The 16,824-nt window shown below is 50.7% G+C and overlaps 2 protein-coding genes across 3 annotated transcripts in view; one reads left to right on the top strand and one right to left on the bottom strand.

The window, feature by feature from the left end:
• Window positions 1-10,468: 10,468 nt before the first annotated feature.
• LOC138106074 (collagen, type I, alpha 1b-like) lies at window positions 10,469-11,476 on the bottom strand. Its single transcript, XM_069006084.1, has one exon. The coding sequence runs from the start codon at window positions 11,474-11,476 to the stop codon at window positions 10,469-10,471; it is 1,008 nt and encodes a 335-aa protein (XP_068862185.1).
• An 82-nt stretch (window positions 11,477-11,558) lies between these two features.
• Window positions 11,559-16,824, top strand: part of LOC138106176 (mitogen-activated protein kinase kinase kinase 3-like) — a 76,514-nt gene continuing 71,248 nt past the window's right edge. For both annotated transcript variants that reach the window (XM_069006321.1, XM_069006319.1), the window contains exon 1: window positions 11,559-11,653. The gene's annotated coding sequence lies outside the window, so the exon portion shown is untranslated. The remainder of the gene's footprint in view (window positions 11,654-16,824) is intronic.

Raw genomic sequence — 16,824 nt, 5'->3', positions numbered from 1 at the left:
AGAGGGCTCATGTTCGGTAAAAGAAGAGAGGAGCCAAAACTTTGGCTCATGCCCAAGAAAAACACTGCTGTCGGCTTGCAATGCTTAGAAGACAACATGTCTCTTTATCATATCAGAATTAATGAAAAAAAAACCAGTTTATAAATCTTCCCTGTTTGCCTTTGCCTTTATTTGGACGAGGACAAACAGTGCAGTTGGCTTTGCTTTTGTTTGCAGTCAGGCTTCCCCCACAGTGTCTTGGTTGACATTAAGCTGGGCCAAGTCTGGCAATGCTGACATCCTCTTGCAGCTTACTCAGAGCTGCGAGACAGCCACCCACGTGCACTGCAACGCCAAGAACCTCATCAAAAGGGTGTGCAAAAAAGGGGTGCCCTGCTGCCTGCAAAGGGGGTATTTCCCATTGGCAAGGAAGGCTGGCTTCCACTACAGACACCTCTGCAACATAACAGTAAGATTTGAAACTCTTGATTTGACAGTGAGGAAAGAAATGTGGGTTTAACAGCAAGAGGGTGTCTGCCAGCTTTCAATTTGTATTGATGTGAAGGGTGTGAGGTGTCCAACACTGGCTGCAAGAGCCACACAACAAACTCTGCACCCACATAGCTGTGGGATGTGGTGATCCAGGCAGCAAGAGTGGGCAGGAAAAACAGATGTCCATATAGGATGGGCAGTTTGCTCAGGCCCAGAACCCAGATTTGTAACCAACACTGTACCCTTGTGGCTGGAGGTTGGTTTTATTTCCTTTGTGCTCTTGTAGGAGAGTACAAATCCTGTTGCACACTCGAGGCAGTGCTTCCTAAAACAGTGCTGATCACATCCACTCTGGATTCTACCCTGAGAAAAGAGGGTAGGGGTTTTTTCACTTATACAGTTGCTTCTCTTCAGATTCTGCAAGTACATCTGCCTAGTCCCTGCTTCTGTAAGACCTTATGAAATCATCCTCTGAAAATAAGTGTAACAGGGGTGTTTAGGAAAGGCAGTGTGGGCAGGAGTTACTTTGTTCTAAAGTTAGAAACCAGGGGACCTGGCACTGGGAGCTGCAGGCCTGCCAGTCTCCTTGCCTGGATTTTCCATTCAGATGAACACAGTCAATGAGAACAAAAGCTTTCTTTTTTTCCCCACTGACACCTGTCTCTTTACTCCAATATGGTGTTCCAGCTTTCCATTCCCCCTTTGGGAAGCAGGGAAGGTTTGCCTGCTTGCAATAGCATCAATCTCTATGCCAATATGGAGGGAACAAGCTGTCCAATGTCATTTTTGTTCTTTTAAGTATCCTGCAAGAACCAGCTTCTTTCCTAGAGTCCTGAAGTTAGGCAATTCATGGTTCTTGGGAAGAAGCCTGTGAGCTTTGACAAAGTTACACAGGGGACCTGTAATAAAATAACGGCATATCAATGTGAACAGCAGCATGTGAGCCCTTTGTTTCTCAGGGAAAACCTCCTGGGATATCAGGTCATGGACAGACCCCAACTCCCAAGTCAATAATCATTCAGCAGTCCTTTTCCCCTGGCTGCTTCGGGTGTTCTTTTTCACTCATTAAAGCCATTTATGGTCTCGTTTATTCCTGGTGCTGAGTGTGACAAAACTGCCTGTCGTACCCATCCTGGATAACAGAGTCAGAGGATTGCACCTGCAGTAAGATTGCCTTTTATGTCTTTTGCTGAACAAATCTCTTAGAAATATAGCCAGTTTTGTGACATTTCTCCTTTCCTCTCCTTCCCTCCCCTCCCATGTTCACAAGCACCTGTGCCCAATTTCATTCACTAAGTGTACCCACCATCTTAATTCAGATGGTGTTTCACCTGTCAAAAGCACAAATTGGCCTGAAAATTTTCCTTTTACATTTCAGAAGCAAATCCCAACTGTTGCTCCTTCCAAGTCTCTGCGAGACCGACGCTTTTGCATTTAGCTTGTCACGCATGAGAACTCTGACATCGTTATCTGATGTTTTACTGATTCTCCCTCTGAGCCCTTCACAGAATCTTGAATCATGTCATCGTTAGCTGTTTTCATAAAAGCATAAAAACTCCAGGATCAACACAGAGTGCAGCTCTGCTCAGGGACAGACCAGAGATTCTGTTACCAGTCCTGTTGTATCCAAGCGTGTGCTCTAATGGCTCTTTGGCTATGACAAGCACACTTTGAGTAGCACAATAAATCCTGTCCCCCAAACACCTCTCTCCTTTCATGCATATCTGATACTGCACCTAGACCTATCTTTCAGCTCTTTGAGCCATTAGTTACAGCAACAACCTGCATTTAATGTCAATTCCCTTCCAGAGACAATGCTTTAATGTTCTGACTGCAAAAGGCTTGGCACTCTCTTCCCTGGTGGAAGCAGGACATAGCCCTGCTCCAAGGGTTCAGTTCTCTGCCTGCAGAAATGCAGTCACTCTTTTTACATGTCAGAGGCTTTCCCCTGGTGTCATTTGTCATTCTGGTTTGGAGGGGTCTTGCCGTCAGAGACTGTGCAGGGACTGTCTGGCCTTGGTTCTGCTATGATCGTCCTTGTAGGAAAACATAGGGACCGACTGCTCTTTGTAGTTCAGCTTGTGACCACTATTCATTAAATCTGTCATTTCCTCTTCTGCCTTTCAGCGGTGTTTCCTCCATCAGGAACCTAATGACCCTCTGCAAGCTCTCATCCACCTACAATTACTGGACCTCTGTAAGCTTTGCCAATTGGTTTAAATAGTGTTTAGTCTCTGGTGTCAGCTGCTGCTTATGGCTGGCACACGGGTTTGCAACACACTCTCACCTGGCTTTTATTACACCCTCAAAATACTGGGAAAAAACATCTACCCAGGCAAAGGATCAGACATACACCACTGCAACTGAAGTAGCTTAATATCAGTTGAGTGTACTCACATCCTTGGCTGGTGGAATTCAACAGAGCTAACCAAGGATTTACTTCAACCCTCAGCTGGCAAAAAAAATATCTCTGTTCAAGAGGCTTTTAAAGTGGAAAAAAAAGCAGATGTGATTTGTGGTCACAACTAGACCTCGGAACATGATGTGTGCATTGTGTTCTCCATGCTTCTCCCTGTGTTCTTGGAAGGGATCATTTCAACCCTCTGCCTACAGCAGAATTTATTCTGCTGTAAAATGGATGTAACATCACTTCCCTCTTGCACAGGGCAGTTTGAGTGGTGACTGCCTTCATATCAGACACCCAGCTCTAATGGTGCTATTGAAAGCACAGAATATTCAAGAAAATGATATATAGAGAGGGTTACAGTCAAATCATCTTAGATATTTAAAAACATCCAAATGTTCCTGTCCACTGGGTTAAGAATCAATGGTCACCAGGCCGTTTCAGCCACTCAGGCTGTGACACTAGGACAAGGACTGCAGTTCTGTGTGACTGCCCAGCTCAGTGGGATGCCTACAGCAGATATGGGCACTGTCAGGGACAGAGGAAGATGTTACAGTCCTGACAGAGGTGCTGAGGAACAGCTGTCATACACACCCTTTTTTTCTTCACATCCCCACTGGACAGAGGGTTCATGCTGAGTTTTGTTTAAAGGGCCAGTAGTTCAGTAGACAATATTTCTGGGAATCATATGAACACTTTCACAGGGTAATCGTTATTAGAAGGAAATGCCATTTTAAGGTGTCACACCTATGAGAATTTTCTCTTGGAGACAAACCCCAAGGGGATCACGGTCCTGCAGCCATCTCCTCCTTGCCCTGCAGAAAGTGAGGCTCTTTGCTGGAAATGGGAAGAACCAACATTGACCAGGGATGTGAAACACTGGCCTGCAGGCTCGGTATGGAGAGCTTAGTGCTACTCCTGCAGGTGACACTGGCATCATGGTTTGGCCAAGGAGAATGGCAAAGGAATGGAAACCATAAAAAGAGTTGAAAAAAAAGCCTTCACTCTCTCCACTCCTGTAGTCCCCACCAAAGTACACCTAAAATAGCTGTTGTCTGTTGCTATTTAGCCATTTAGGTCAGACTTACCAGCTGCATGAACTTGCCTCTATTGTACTATTGCAGTTGGACTGTTGCCATCCTCCCCCCATGGGCTTTCTACAGATCTATATTTCAAAGTTATGGCTCTCGCAAAGCTTTGCTCTGTGAGTTCAGACAAGCTAAAAAAAAAATTAGTCATGTTTCCTCTAGTCCTGCTGCTTTACTAGGCTTCCTATTTGCAATCAAATTATTTTTAATTTTGACCACGTTCCTATTGTTTGCCAGGAAGATAATCATCTTATCTTGCTGCCGGGATATTTTTCTCCTTTCTCATGTAGTTTCAGATGGATTAAATAAATACCCCTTACACAAAGCACACCAAGCTGGGCAAAAGGGCATTTCACCATTGCTGGCTGATCTGAAATTTAGGAAATGTCTCTCTTTTGGGGGGAAAAAAAAAAACTTTGGAAGGACCCAGACATGCCATAATAGCAGCTGTGCTAATTGTATGCTCTCAGCTAATTTTTATCCATCTCAGAGTGGCTTTATGGAAATGTGTGGGTGAAGTTCAAAGTTAGTGAGGGACACTGACTTGGTTTACCAGTGCCACCAAGGGCCACAGGTACAGTCATCTTGAGTTTTTGGTAAGGGAGAAGCCAAAAAATATCTGAGTGGTCCTCTGGGACCTTTCTGCTCCTTCTTCCCAGGTGAAACTGTATTAGCTCCATGCAGGAACAGGGAATCCCCCACTGTGCCATCTGTTCACCCAAGGAGAAGGTTTTTTACAGGACCATCAGTGGGTGCTTTTGTCCTCCTCTACCTGTCTGGAGATCCCATCAAAGGGACTGAAATGGGACCGAGTCAGTTCACTGCCTTTTCAGGTCTGACTTGGAGTCCTTTTCAAGGGAAGGATTTATACCCAGCAAAGGCCAGCAACCAGCTTGGAGCAAACAGACTGAGGAAGATCGGGCACCCTCAGACCTTCCCAGTGCTTCCAGTATCCCCTCCCTGGAGGAACTGGTTTGTAAACACGCGAGCGGCGGGTGCGCAATGGAAAGTTGCGTGGACGAGTGGCACGGCTCGAACCCAAACTGCTCTGCTTTGTGTTTTGCAACCTTCACCCACATCCACTTTCCTCCTGCTGGATGCTGAGTGCTTTACCTCCAGCTTCCTAATTATCGGAGCGCCACCGCTTGTGTTTTACCGCAGCTGAGGAAATGAGGACATATGGCTTTTGTGATAAGAGATTTATGTGCGCTGTCTGTGCAGCAGCGCTGCAACTTTCTATACAAGTCCATTTATAAAACAGAACGTGTAAACAGCCAGGTTTTGATTGTTTCGGTGATTTCTTCCCCCCCCCCCCCCCCCCCCCCCGTGACAGATGTAAAGGAAAAACTGGAGGTTTCCACTTGATGTGTGCAGATAACTGTGTGGCAAATGGGAGAAATCCCACTTGCAGTAAATCACTCAATGCTTCCTTTGATTTCTGTCACCTAAAATCCAGCTCCATGTGGGTCAATGCAAAGAAATACAAAAACTGGGGCTCGATGGCTGCACGTACATGATCCCCTTTCAGCTGTAGGAGTACAAATATTCCTGAAAAGCCCCTGGCAGGAGTTTCTTTGACAAGAGAGCAGTAAATAGTGCAAGATACCAATTGAAAAGGCAGCCAAAATCCAGTGATTACAATGGGTGGCTTTGACTACACCCCTGTAGATTGGTTATCTTTCGAATCAAGAGACAGATTAGAGAAATAGGGTCATATTCTCAAGGAACAAAATCCTATTATCAGCGGGGACAAAGAGGGGGGCAAGCTGGAGACACATACCTAAGTCCATGAGTGGGCCGTGCTCTTTCAGTCCTTCTCTTATCCCTTAGACTCTACTCAAGAAAAGCCAGTTGCAGGGTGGAGAATCTTGTTTCTTTTCAGGGAAAGTCTCAAGGTTTTCTCTGTGGTTTCTGGGGAGGTGAGATGGAAACACAGGATGTCCCTTGCAATTTTTGGCTTTCTTGCAGTCTCAGCTGCAAATGCCACAAGGACAGTATTTCTTGTGTGATTTTCCACAATACTCTGGTGCCAGATGAACCCATAAATATTCTGAGATAGTCCTGACCTTGCCTGAGAACGTTTAAACTGAACCTGTTTGCAGATAAGCAATGTAACTGTCCAGGGCTTGCAGCTTCACACTTTCCACCAGTGTGACAGAGTCACCTGGCAAATACAGTTTGGTTTGGTTGACACAAGTTCCAAGCACGACACACATGTGAAAAAGCTTCACAGAAAAATGCCCTCCAACGATGTTTCCTTAACAACTCACCCAGAAATCAGACCCTCTTCACTTTCACTCTGTCCTTTTTGGAGAGGTTTTTCCCTCTGTTCAGGCAGAGAAGGTGAGTCATGGAACAGAGACAGTGTGGAAATTTACATTCAGCTATGAAAGTGCATGTTATGACTACCATGAAAAGAAAATCATCCACACAACTCACTCTCCGTGTAAGTCACACCCAGCTGCAAAGAAATATGAGTTTAAACCTGTACTTTTTGGTTGATTGACACTCCTGGCTGCTGCAAGCTGCTTCCTCTCTGTGTCACACTTAGGCTTCAGCCTTGGCTTTGTAAGAACTGAAATCTCTCTCCAGCCAGCTGTGTCCAACCAGGTGGATGGACACAAATGCTGCCTCAGAGAGGGTTGGGGAACACCCCTTTGCTCTGACTCCTTGGTGGAGCAACTTCCCAACCCCCCAAGATGGGGTGTGGCAGTACTCCCAAGTGTTTGATGGGTGGCAGTGCATGGAGAACAGCTCCCTGCCTCTTGGGTTTTCATGCCCTGAACCCTCTCCTCCAAGACAGGGACTGAGCATTTTATCTTCCAGTGCAAGACTCGGCCTTTCCTTTCAAAATACGGTGCCTGCTGCCGCCACCTACCTTTTGTGCTGGAGTGGATCCTAGAAATACTCCATACACCAAGTCTGGGAAGGAGCCCAGGATTTCCTCCTCATCCCAAAAGCTAAACCCAAGATACAAACTGCGAGGTGAATTTGTTGTGTGGGCAGGAGGCTTTATCTGAAAAACGTTTCTTGCCATGGAAGAGGAAAGGTTTCAAAACCCATTGAGAGATCACTTCTTGCTCTTGCCTGGTTGTGAGGGCTTTCATAGAGTAGATTTTGGCATCTGCCCTGCAGAGCAGGTGGTCATATCAGCCAGGGTACATTTCATGCAACAGGAGATGCAGAGGAAGGTGGCGGGGAAGTGCGTGGCCCCACAGCAACTGAGATCTGAACCCGACTCTCGCCCTTCTCAACTACTCCACGACACTGTGATTGCAAAACAGAAGCAGAGGTAGAGATGAAATGGCATCCCCAAATGTTTCTCCCCAGAAAACCTCTGCATACCTTCAGGCATGTTCTTGGAGGAGCAGAAAACCCTTAGGAATGCTGACAAATGTGTGGTTTGTGCCAGGTTTGTCTATCAGGCAGCCCCCAGATGACTCAGAACACATGGGAAATACTTAAGGTAAATAAATGTGGCTTTTCTATGGGTCCTAACAGAAAGAGGGACATAGGATATCTCTAATTCTCCTTTTCCACCTGCTTTTCTGCAGCAAACAGCAGACCTGCAACTAATTTTCGGTGAGGAGGAGCTGCAGCCGACGCAGATCTGCCAAGCCCGGGTGCTGCCATGCAGAGGTTTTGGCATCACAGGCTTGGATTTATGTGCTGACATCTCTTCCAGGCCCATCCCCAGCTCCAGCCTTCACATCAGGAGCAGCTCACAATCTCTGAGTAAGTAATTGGTTCCTTTTCTTTACCCCGAGATGGCATCACTCCTGCATGCACAGTTTAGAAACTAAGTATAGGAATGATTTCACCCACCATTCTCAGCCATCTTGATGGGAGTGAAAGCCTGGCAGACAACAGCTCTATGCTGCTGTTCAGTACAGGAAGCAAGAAAGGATATTATATCAAACAGAAGGCATGGGAGAATTTCAGGTTAGATGGAGCATACTTAGTCACAGAAGAATTGGGTCAGTGCTCTGGGACCTGTGTTCACTTCCTGCAGGAACCCTAACACAGCCCAAAATAGTAGCAGTTAGGTAAAAGCCAAATATCTTCTCATTTTTCTCCCCACAGCAAATACTAATGCTTACGTCATTAAAGCAGAAGCATAAATAGAACAAGCCTGGGGCTGTGATTTGCAAAGTTCTTGGACTGTGGATGAACCATCAGCTTTTCTTATAGCTCACTATTACCCACTTGTGCCATCAAACTTTTCACTGAAGACGCTATCAGGATGAAATAGGCCTTCATATCTACCCATATTTATACCAGTCAGCTAAGAATCAGAGCACCCATCTCTAGGTTCTATGTGTGATGTGGCTTTCATCTCCCTGACTGGGACAGCATGGGACAGCATGCACCAAAGAAAGTGTCCTAGTGGCAGTTTGGACAGCATTTTGGAAAAGAAGGGAGAGCTTGGCTCTGTGGGTACAAGGTGTGCCACACCTGTTGTCCTCAGGCACACAGAACAGCCCACGCCTGTTTAATTTCACCGTACGGAGCCACGTACAGCCACTGCCTGCAACACTTGGGTTCACCACTGCTCTCCACCCTGCCCTCTCCACCAGGTGTTCACTCCTCTCCAGAAACTGGCAGCAGCACTTGTAGAACACCTGAAACTCTGCACAGAGCCACACACCTCTGCCCATCCTTCTGCCAGGCTTGGTAAATGTTTCCAAGAGCGACTCAAGCTGGCAGAATCCGGGGGCAGGTCCTTAGCACACCCATCGGCAGAGAGCTGTTAACATCAGTGGAAACAGCCTTGACACTCATGAGGATCCTTACATTGTTCAGGGACACCCTAGAATTGAAATCCCCCTAGCAGGATTCCTGGGGCACCAAAGACATTCAGGAAAGAAGAGATGCTTGGAAGAATTACAGCTTTCAGCAGTAACTGGTGTGTGCAGAATCAATTCCCATTAAAACCAGGTGGTTTTAAAGGAACTGCTTGTCGCTTTAGTGCCTTGTAATACTTGAACCTCAAGTCCTGGGGTCCTGTTCCGGGTTCCCAAGGTAAACACGTGTGATTTATTTCAGAAAGGCATCTGCAGCACAGGAATTCATTACATACATCCCTGATGGGCAGCAGCCAACTTTTCAAATGTGCCAAGTTACCAGAATTTTATTAAAAGCTTTTAAGAGTTAGAGGGAAGGTGCAGAGAAAAGCAACCTCCTTCCCAAAGCCAGGTGGCTTAGGCTCGACTCACACTGCTTCCTGAATGGATGAGGCAAGCTGGAGTCAGAGGTTCCTTCCAGCAACAGCTTGGTCCCCCTGGATGTATCTCTGTAAGCTGCATAAATATTCTGGGGAGGGGGAGGGAGAGAGAAAAGAGTGAAACCTATTCAATTACATCAAGATCACGACTGGCCGTAGTAAAATCATTTATGGAGTGAGGGAACCCGGAGCGGTTTGGGCTGGAGCCATCTGCAGTTATTTGGTATATACAGAATCGGTTTCTATGGATTTTATTAATAGGTCACGCGATTGTATACGAGGATGTGAGTTGTGAATCTCTCAGGAGGGGTCCCTGGTTGGGGTTTCTGTTGCCTTTATAGGCAATGGCTAAAACTTTCTTGCAGCAGCAGCTCCTTAAAACTTGAGGGGAATGGGGATGGTTTTAGGATCCAGCCCATTTTTTTTCTCCCCCACCAAAATCTTGAATTGACTTTGTTCCTCTTCCTCTCCACAACACATTTACTAAATGGGGAAACAAGGAAATAATCAGTGAAATATTCGTACTTACTTTTTCCATTGTCTGCATGAATTTTCTCTCTTTCCCACCAGTCTGAGGGATATCTGGTACATAACTCAGCTCCCACTTCCATCTGCTTTTCAGCCTCTTGTTGGCCCTTTTTAGGGGTAATTTTGCTTCTATGCCATTGTTGGCTCCTTCCATACAGAGAGTCAAGCCCAAAGGAACTTGGACACACAACAGAGACTTGGGGCAGTGGGTGTAGATCAGAACAGCCCAGAGGCTTCTCTACCTCCCCAGGGAGCTTCCCAGGGAGCCTAAGCTGTTCTGGAGAGCTGTGACTCAGGAACAGTCTAAAGCCCTTTGGTCTTAACTATGGCTCGATTTTACTTTAATTGCCCCGAAGAGGCAATTAAACCCAAACGAAGTTATCAGAGCAATTCCTTCCCATCCCAGCGGTGTGGAGAAAGCTGGGCCCTGCAGAAAGCTACCCTGCTGCAGCAAGATTCCACCACCTTCACCAGCATTCCAGCTGATGAAGCCCCATCCCAGAATAAGGGATTTTCAGCCCTGTATCTCATCAACTCCTCATGGTTTTTTTTTGTGACAGCCTTAGGTAGGACAGCTCACTTCTAGCCCCCTCTTCCAGAAGGTAGGAGATGTTCAGGCTGAAGCGCAGAGGTCACATTCCATCCTTCTTGAAGGCACAGCTGGGGGACCCCACGGTGTCAGACCAGGGCTGATATGACCTGCAGGAGCACGGGAAGCTGCACCTGGACCGAGCGGGGCTGAGGGATGGGGCATCATCCAGGGTGTGAGTCCGCCCGGGGGTCGGAGCTGCCCCGGGTGTCGGAGCCGACCGGGGATCGGAACCGCCCCAGGGATCGGAGCTGCCCCGAGCGTCTGAACTGCCCCATGGCTGCCCCGCGGGTCGGAGTCTCATCGGAGCTGATCCGACCTGCAGGGCCAGGGAAGCCCCACCGGGACCGAGCGGGGCTGCGGGACAGGGCATCATCCGGGATGCGAATCCGCCCGGGGATCGGAACCACCCCGAGGTCTGGAGCTGCCCCAGAGGTCGGAGCCACCCCGGGGCAGAGCCCCGGGGCTCGGAGCTGCCCCAGAGCTTCGGAGCTGCCCCAGGGTTTCGGAGCTGCCCCGGGGCTCGGAGCTGCCCCAGGGCTTCGGAGCTGCCCCAGAGGTCGGAGCTGCCCCAGGGCTTCGGAGCCACCCAGGGTTTCGGAGATGCCCCAGAGGTCGGAGCTGCCCCAGGGTTTCGGAGCTGCCCCGGGGCTCGGAGCTGCCCCAGGGTTTCGGAGCTGCCCCAGAGGTCGGAGCTGCCCCAGGGTTTCGGAGCCGCCCCGGGGCTCGGAGCTGCCCCAGGGTTTCGGAGCTGCCCCAGAGGTCGGAGCTGCCCCAGGGTTTCGGAGCTGCCCCGGGGCTCGGAGCTGCCCCAGGGTTTCGGAGCTGCCCCAGAGGTCGGAGCTGCCCCAGGGTTTCGGAGCCGCCCCGGGGCTCGGAGCTGCCCCAGAGGTCGGAGCTGCCCCAGGGTTTCGGAGCTGCCCCGGGGCTCGGAGCTGCCCCAGAGGTCGGAGCCGCCCCGGGTTTCGGAGCCGCCCCGGGGCTCGGAGCTGCCCCAGGGTTTCGGAGCTGCCCCAGAGGTCGGAGCTGCCCCAGGGTTTCGGAGCCGCCCCGGGGCTCGGAGCTGCCCCGGTGTCGCCCCCCAGAGGCGGGGCACAGTCCGGCCCCGCGGTCGCTCCGCTGGGTCGGTCGCCGGCGGAGCCGGTCCGCCCCCGTCCCCATCCCCGTCCCATTGGCCGCGGCGGCTCCGCGCGTCACCGCTTCCTCCCGCTTTTGTGCGCCGCCCCAGCCGAGCTGCAGCCGAGCGGTGCCGAGCGGAGCTGAGCTGCTCGGAGCCGCGCCAGCCGCTGGGACCGAGGTGGTGACACCAGCCCCGGGTGGCCGCGCACGCCCCTCCGCGGGTGACCCCGGTAAGTCCGTCCTCACTCCCCCTTTCCGCGGGCGCTGGGTCCTTGCCTCTGTGAATAGTTTCGTTCTTCTAATTATTTTACTGTCTGCAGTGGTGACCGAGAGTTTTGCAGCCTGGTCTGGCTTCCGTAGCTTTTTTCCCTTCCTTTCTGGTCTTGCAAGTGGGAGCTTGTCCCTCCGGCTGTGTTCGGGGAGTCGTGGGGGCCGAGCGGGGCTGGAGCGGCTCCCCAGGAGGACGGCGCGGGTTGCCGGGTCCGTGGGTGCGGAGCGGATTGAAGGACTGACCTTCCCCGGGGCTCCCCGCACACCCCCGCCTTGTGCTGGTGCTCTCGGGTCGCTGTTTTCCCCAGGTTGTCGCCTGGGTCCCTGTCCCCGCTGCAGCTGCTGACAGCGAGCGCCAGGATTAGACTCCAATACCCGTTTTGGGATGCAATAAAGTCGGGAGCCAGCGGCTTCTGGATGTGGTTACTTGGGTCCTGGTTCCCTGGAAAGGGAGGTGCGGGGCTACTTGGCCATCCCTCACTCTCCTGCAGAGCTCCCCCTGCACCGTCTGTCCGGAGCGGTGAGGATGGGATGAGCGCGGGGAGGAAGGCTCCGCGGCGGGCATGGACCCGGAGCTCGTACCCGCGTGGTGCGAGTGGCCGGCGGAGCTGGGGAAGCTGGACTTCCACCTGGACGGAGCGAGCGGCTGCCGTGGGGCTGTGCCGTGAGTCGGGATGATGCTCAGGAAGGATTTGCGCTGCCGGCACCAAACCTCTGCCCTCCACGGCTGTGCGGGGAGGAGCGGAGCAGAGGTGAGAGCCGTGGACCAGCTGGGCAGATCGTGCACGGTGGCCAAGTCCAGCTCTTGCTGGCCCTGATACAGCTGGGAGAGAGGCTTGTCCCTCGGCTGCTGCTTTTAACCTCATCTTTAATTCCTGTCTTGTAATCCAGTGGTTTTTGGGAGTGGACCTGCTCCTGGTTCGGGGAAGGGTCTTGCAAGTGTTGCTGGTGCGTGAACCAAAACCACGGGGCTCAGTTGGGCTTTGGAGGCTTGGGATTTTTGTGCAGGCTTTAAGTGATCCCAGAGGTTTCCAGGGTCAAGCTCTTTCACTTCTTTGGTGAGAGAGTGGTTTTGGGGGAATTTCTATGCCACCATACAAATTTATTTCCAGCCCGGTGCATGCAGTTTGATGTATGCAGGATTTGTGCGTGCAGCGCAGCTCTTGGAAAGCAGTTCCTCAGGTGTGCATGAGATAGATCAATTGCATTTGGGGGTTTGCTGTGACTACCTCTGTCTTGATACCTGTGTCAGATGGTCCAATTTCCAGAACCCCTAATTCGACATTAGTTATAAACAGGGTTCAAGGATTCCCAGGGCTCCTGCAGATCACAACAGCCCTCCATGGCTGGGCACAGCCTTTGCCCTGGGAAGGTTTTGCAGCTTGTAAAAGCTCCTCTGTTGAGGCAGGACGTGAGGCTGGATGGGCTGCCAGCCTGGTGGGATGTGGATGTAAAGAACCTTTTTATACCTTCCTCCTGTGAATGGGTTTTGGTGCTGCAGCTTTTTCCATGGGTCCTTAACCTCCACCAGAAACGCACAGCTCTGCCCTGTCAATGTGTGCTGATGGGCAATGCATTTATTTTTTGGGAGGCTGTCAGAGCCTGTGAGGGAAGTGTGCTCATGCAGAGAGATGTGGTCTGGATTTTCACCCAGACGAAGCGACTCCGACGTGAAGAGCCAGCAACTGTGGCGGCCAGAGGAGCGGCTCCATCCCGTCCGGAACGTTCCCATTGCTTGATGATCCTTCGTGATTTTAGCCTGCAGCTTGGACTTGATGCTTTGTGAATTTTCCCATTGGGAAGACGCCGGCGAGGCTCACACGGTGTGTCTGGCTCCCTGGCAGAGCCGTGGGATGGAGTGCTGCAGCATGGAAAGTGATGTGCTTCCAGCCCTGCTCTCCCCAGATGGACGTGGGAACGAGTGCGAGAGCTGGCAGGATCTTCTGTTCTGGTGGATCTGGCCCTGCTGTTGGAGACCTGCTGGTCGAGGCTAGAGGGAAGTGACTCAGGGTTTGCTGTTAGAAGGGATATCTTTTATTAGACTGCTTGGGGAAGGCAGGCTGGCTTTGGAGTGCACAAGCCTGTCTACACGTAGAAGAAAAGAGGGAGTGATTGCTCGGAGTCTGCCTTGGCTCTTCAGACTGAGGGATTCAACTGAAAGAAAAGGGGAAGAAAAAAAGACAGGTTCAACTACAGCTCAACCTGTGCAGTTCATCTGGCCTAAGGAGGCACATTTCATCTCTCTACAAACCTCTGGACTCTTTAGATCCTGAGATGCAGCACAGGACAGGAACGTGCATCCCATGTGCCAGCTTTTCACGGGAGGTGGCCAAGCCCTTTCCAGCCTGGCTTCCGCAGTGAGGAGCTGTGGGAGATAGGGGTGGTGCTCACTGATGCCTGATGGTAGCAGGAGGCTGCTGGGCTCCATCCCTTCCTCTCCCCTCTTTGCACAGAGCACAGGCCAAGCCCAGCATGCACAGAAATGTGCAGAACGTCAGCTGTGCACTGGGGAGATGGAAAATGCAGTGTGGAGCCATGAGAAGTGGAATATGGATTTAAACTCTTTTATTTTTTATTGTTTCCTCAGACACTTTTTAGAAAAGCTGTAAATGGCCCACTGATACTGAACCTGGCAGATTCACCCTCAATCTCCAGACTTTATATATTTACCTATTTAAGCTCCACAAGGGGAAATGGGTGACCAAGTGTTTTCATGAGTCCCTCCAAGGAGCAGTTCCCCTTCCCCACAGGCCAGGGCAGTTCAGCATTTCTTTCTGGCACCTTTTCTGCCTTTGCAGAGTGCAGTGTGAGATGCAGAGGTGGTGAATATCATCTCAGTTGTGCCTGAACTGTGCTGTCTCCACAGGCTTGCCCCATATCCTGCATGGCATGAACCTTCATCTGATGTGGTCAGTGCTGTGGTGAGCATCAGACAGACAAGATGAGGGGTTTTCTGTCTGTGAAGGTGTGGGTGAGCACGCAGGAGTGTGGATATGTGGGCATTTTTGTTTGTTTTCTGTCTGTCCCTGAAGTTCTGATCTGGTCTAGCCAAGTAATCTTCCCATCAGTCACTGAAATGCTGCTGGTGCCCGAATCGAAAGGGCGGTCAGCCATTGGACCAGGCTGCCCAGGGAATTGGTGGAATCACCATCCCTGGAAGTGTTCAGAAGCTGTGTGGATGTGGCACTTGGGGACACGGTTTAGTGGTGGACTTGGCAGTGCTGGGTTAATGATTGGACTCAATGATGTCAGAGGTCTTTTCCAGCCTTAACGAGTCTGTGATCCAGTCAGTCTGTCTCAGTTCACCTTTAATAACACAAGAAATTAAAAGCTAAGATCTCCTTTAAAAATCAATGCCTTGCTCCTCAAAGCCCCTGGGGAGCTGCTCCCTGCAGCAGACCTGTTGTGTGGGCATGAGGAGCGCGGGAAGAATGCTGTAGTGGGGCTGCAGGCGGGGGGTACCTGGCTTTGTTTTGGCACTGGGGATGTTGCTCCAGGAGCTTCCCCTGGAGCCACAGGGCTTGGGGCCAGGCTGAGACCAGGATGGTGGAAGAAGCAGCATCGGCCTGGCCCGTGATGGGGACCCTTGCAGCTCTACAGCCCTGTCTCTGTGATCAGGGGTGGGGACACACCGTTGCACGTCATCGCTGTGTCTGGTCTCAGGTGCCAGCTTCTGTTCCCAGGGCACTTGGAATGTCTGTGAAGGGGCCCAGAGGGTTTGACCTGTATTTCTGAGGCTGTTAGAGGTCAAAGGTGAAAGATATACCTGTGCCCTCAAAAAGAGGGGGTTCAAATCCCAAGTGCATTCCCCAAGCAGCTTTTTTCTATGCTGAAAGATCCTAATATAAATGTCAGTGGAGACCAAGTGGCTCAGAATTTGATGAGAATCTGTGGTTGGTTCTGCTCTCCTGAGTTAAACCCCAGGCTGGCCACCATTTTATGCAGAACTAATTGTCACTTCTGTGAGAGCTCCTCTGATTTTATTCTCTCCACTCTGGGAAATGATTCGGTGCAGCCCAGGGAGAACGAGCTGTGACAGCAGTGAACCAGGGTGGAGCTGAGCCAGGGTTTGGCTCAGAAGCTGCCTGGAACAAAGTCCGGCTGGCAGAGCGTGCCGTGCCCGGTGGCTCGGGCCAGATCCTGGAAGGAGCTGGCCAAGCTCCTGCGTGGGCTGCTGCGTAAACAGCATGTGTTCAGGCCAGGTCCTGGGGGGGGTGGGAGGATGGGTCAAGTGTTTGTGTAGTGATTAAACATCGAATTCCTTGAAAAAAATATCCCTGGGTGGGTGGATTAGAGGCGCTCTGCAATACTACTGTGGCCAGGAGCTTTCGTGCTAAAGTGACAGAAAGTCATCTGATTGATAGCTGGGTGATTCAGAGGGAGAAAAAGACTTTGCACAGTTGCTTTGAGAAAGTAATTTGTGAGATAAGAAGTCTTTGTGATGGAGGTAGGAACGTCTTAAATCCATCAGTGCTGAAGGGTGCGGTGTGGCCCCTGCAATGCTTTGCGTGCTCCTGTGCTGTTTGGGCTCTCTTGGTGTGGTTAAGTTTGTCTTGTCCATGGGCAAGTGTGTCGTGCACAGTGGCTTTCAGGTGCTCCCAAATCCCCAGGGGAATATTGAAAACTTTGCACATGACTGTCCTTAGCACAAATATTGTGTGTGAGAGTGAACCCCGTGTGGAACCGGTGCAGAGGGTCAGAGGAAGATGCTGCTGCTTTGGCACATCCGTTGAGGTCTGTCCTTGCTGAGGTTGTCCTTGTCCTTCAGTCCTCAAGTGGTCAGGCAGCTGGACTAGATGATCATTGTAGATCCCTTTCAATTGAGCTATTCCATTCTATGGATGTGCATGGAAGTCCCTTGTGATGAGGATGTGGATTACTCAGATTGCTTAGCACTTTTGTGCTGCAACTGCTTGTTTTTGGGGTTTTTGTACTGAGCGAAAGTCAGATCATCACAGTCTAGTTGTGAATGGGAAATAGTGCAGCGCCATCCATGGTAAATAAGAGCCCAGAAGAGTTTAGCAGACCCTTAATCTCTTCACAGTGGCCTGTCTGCAGCTTTTGCTCTGCAAGGCAGCAACTGGGATGCTCTATCCCAAGCCATGAGGGTGGTGTATAGAGGGTGATGGGC

The sequence above is a fragment of the Aphelocoma coerulescens genome, chromosome 2 (assembly GCF_041296385.1).
Source record: "Aphelocoma coerulescens isolate FSJ_1873_10779 chromosome 2, UR_Acoe_1.0, whole genome shotgun sequence".
Lineage (NCBI taxonomy): Eukaryota > Metazoa > Chordata > Aves > Passeriformes > Corvidae > Aphelocoma > Aphelocoma coerulescens.
Note: the sequence above shows the minus strand (reverse complement) of the source record. Positions and strands in the feature narration are given on the sequence as shown.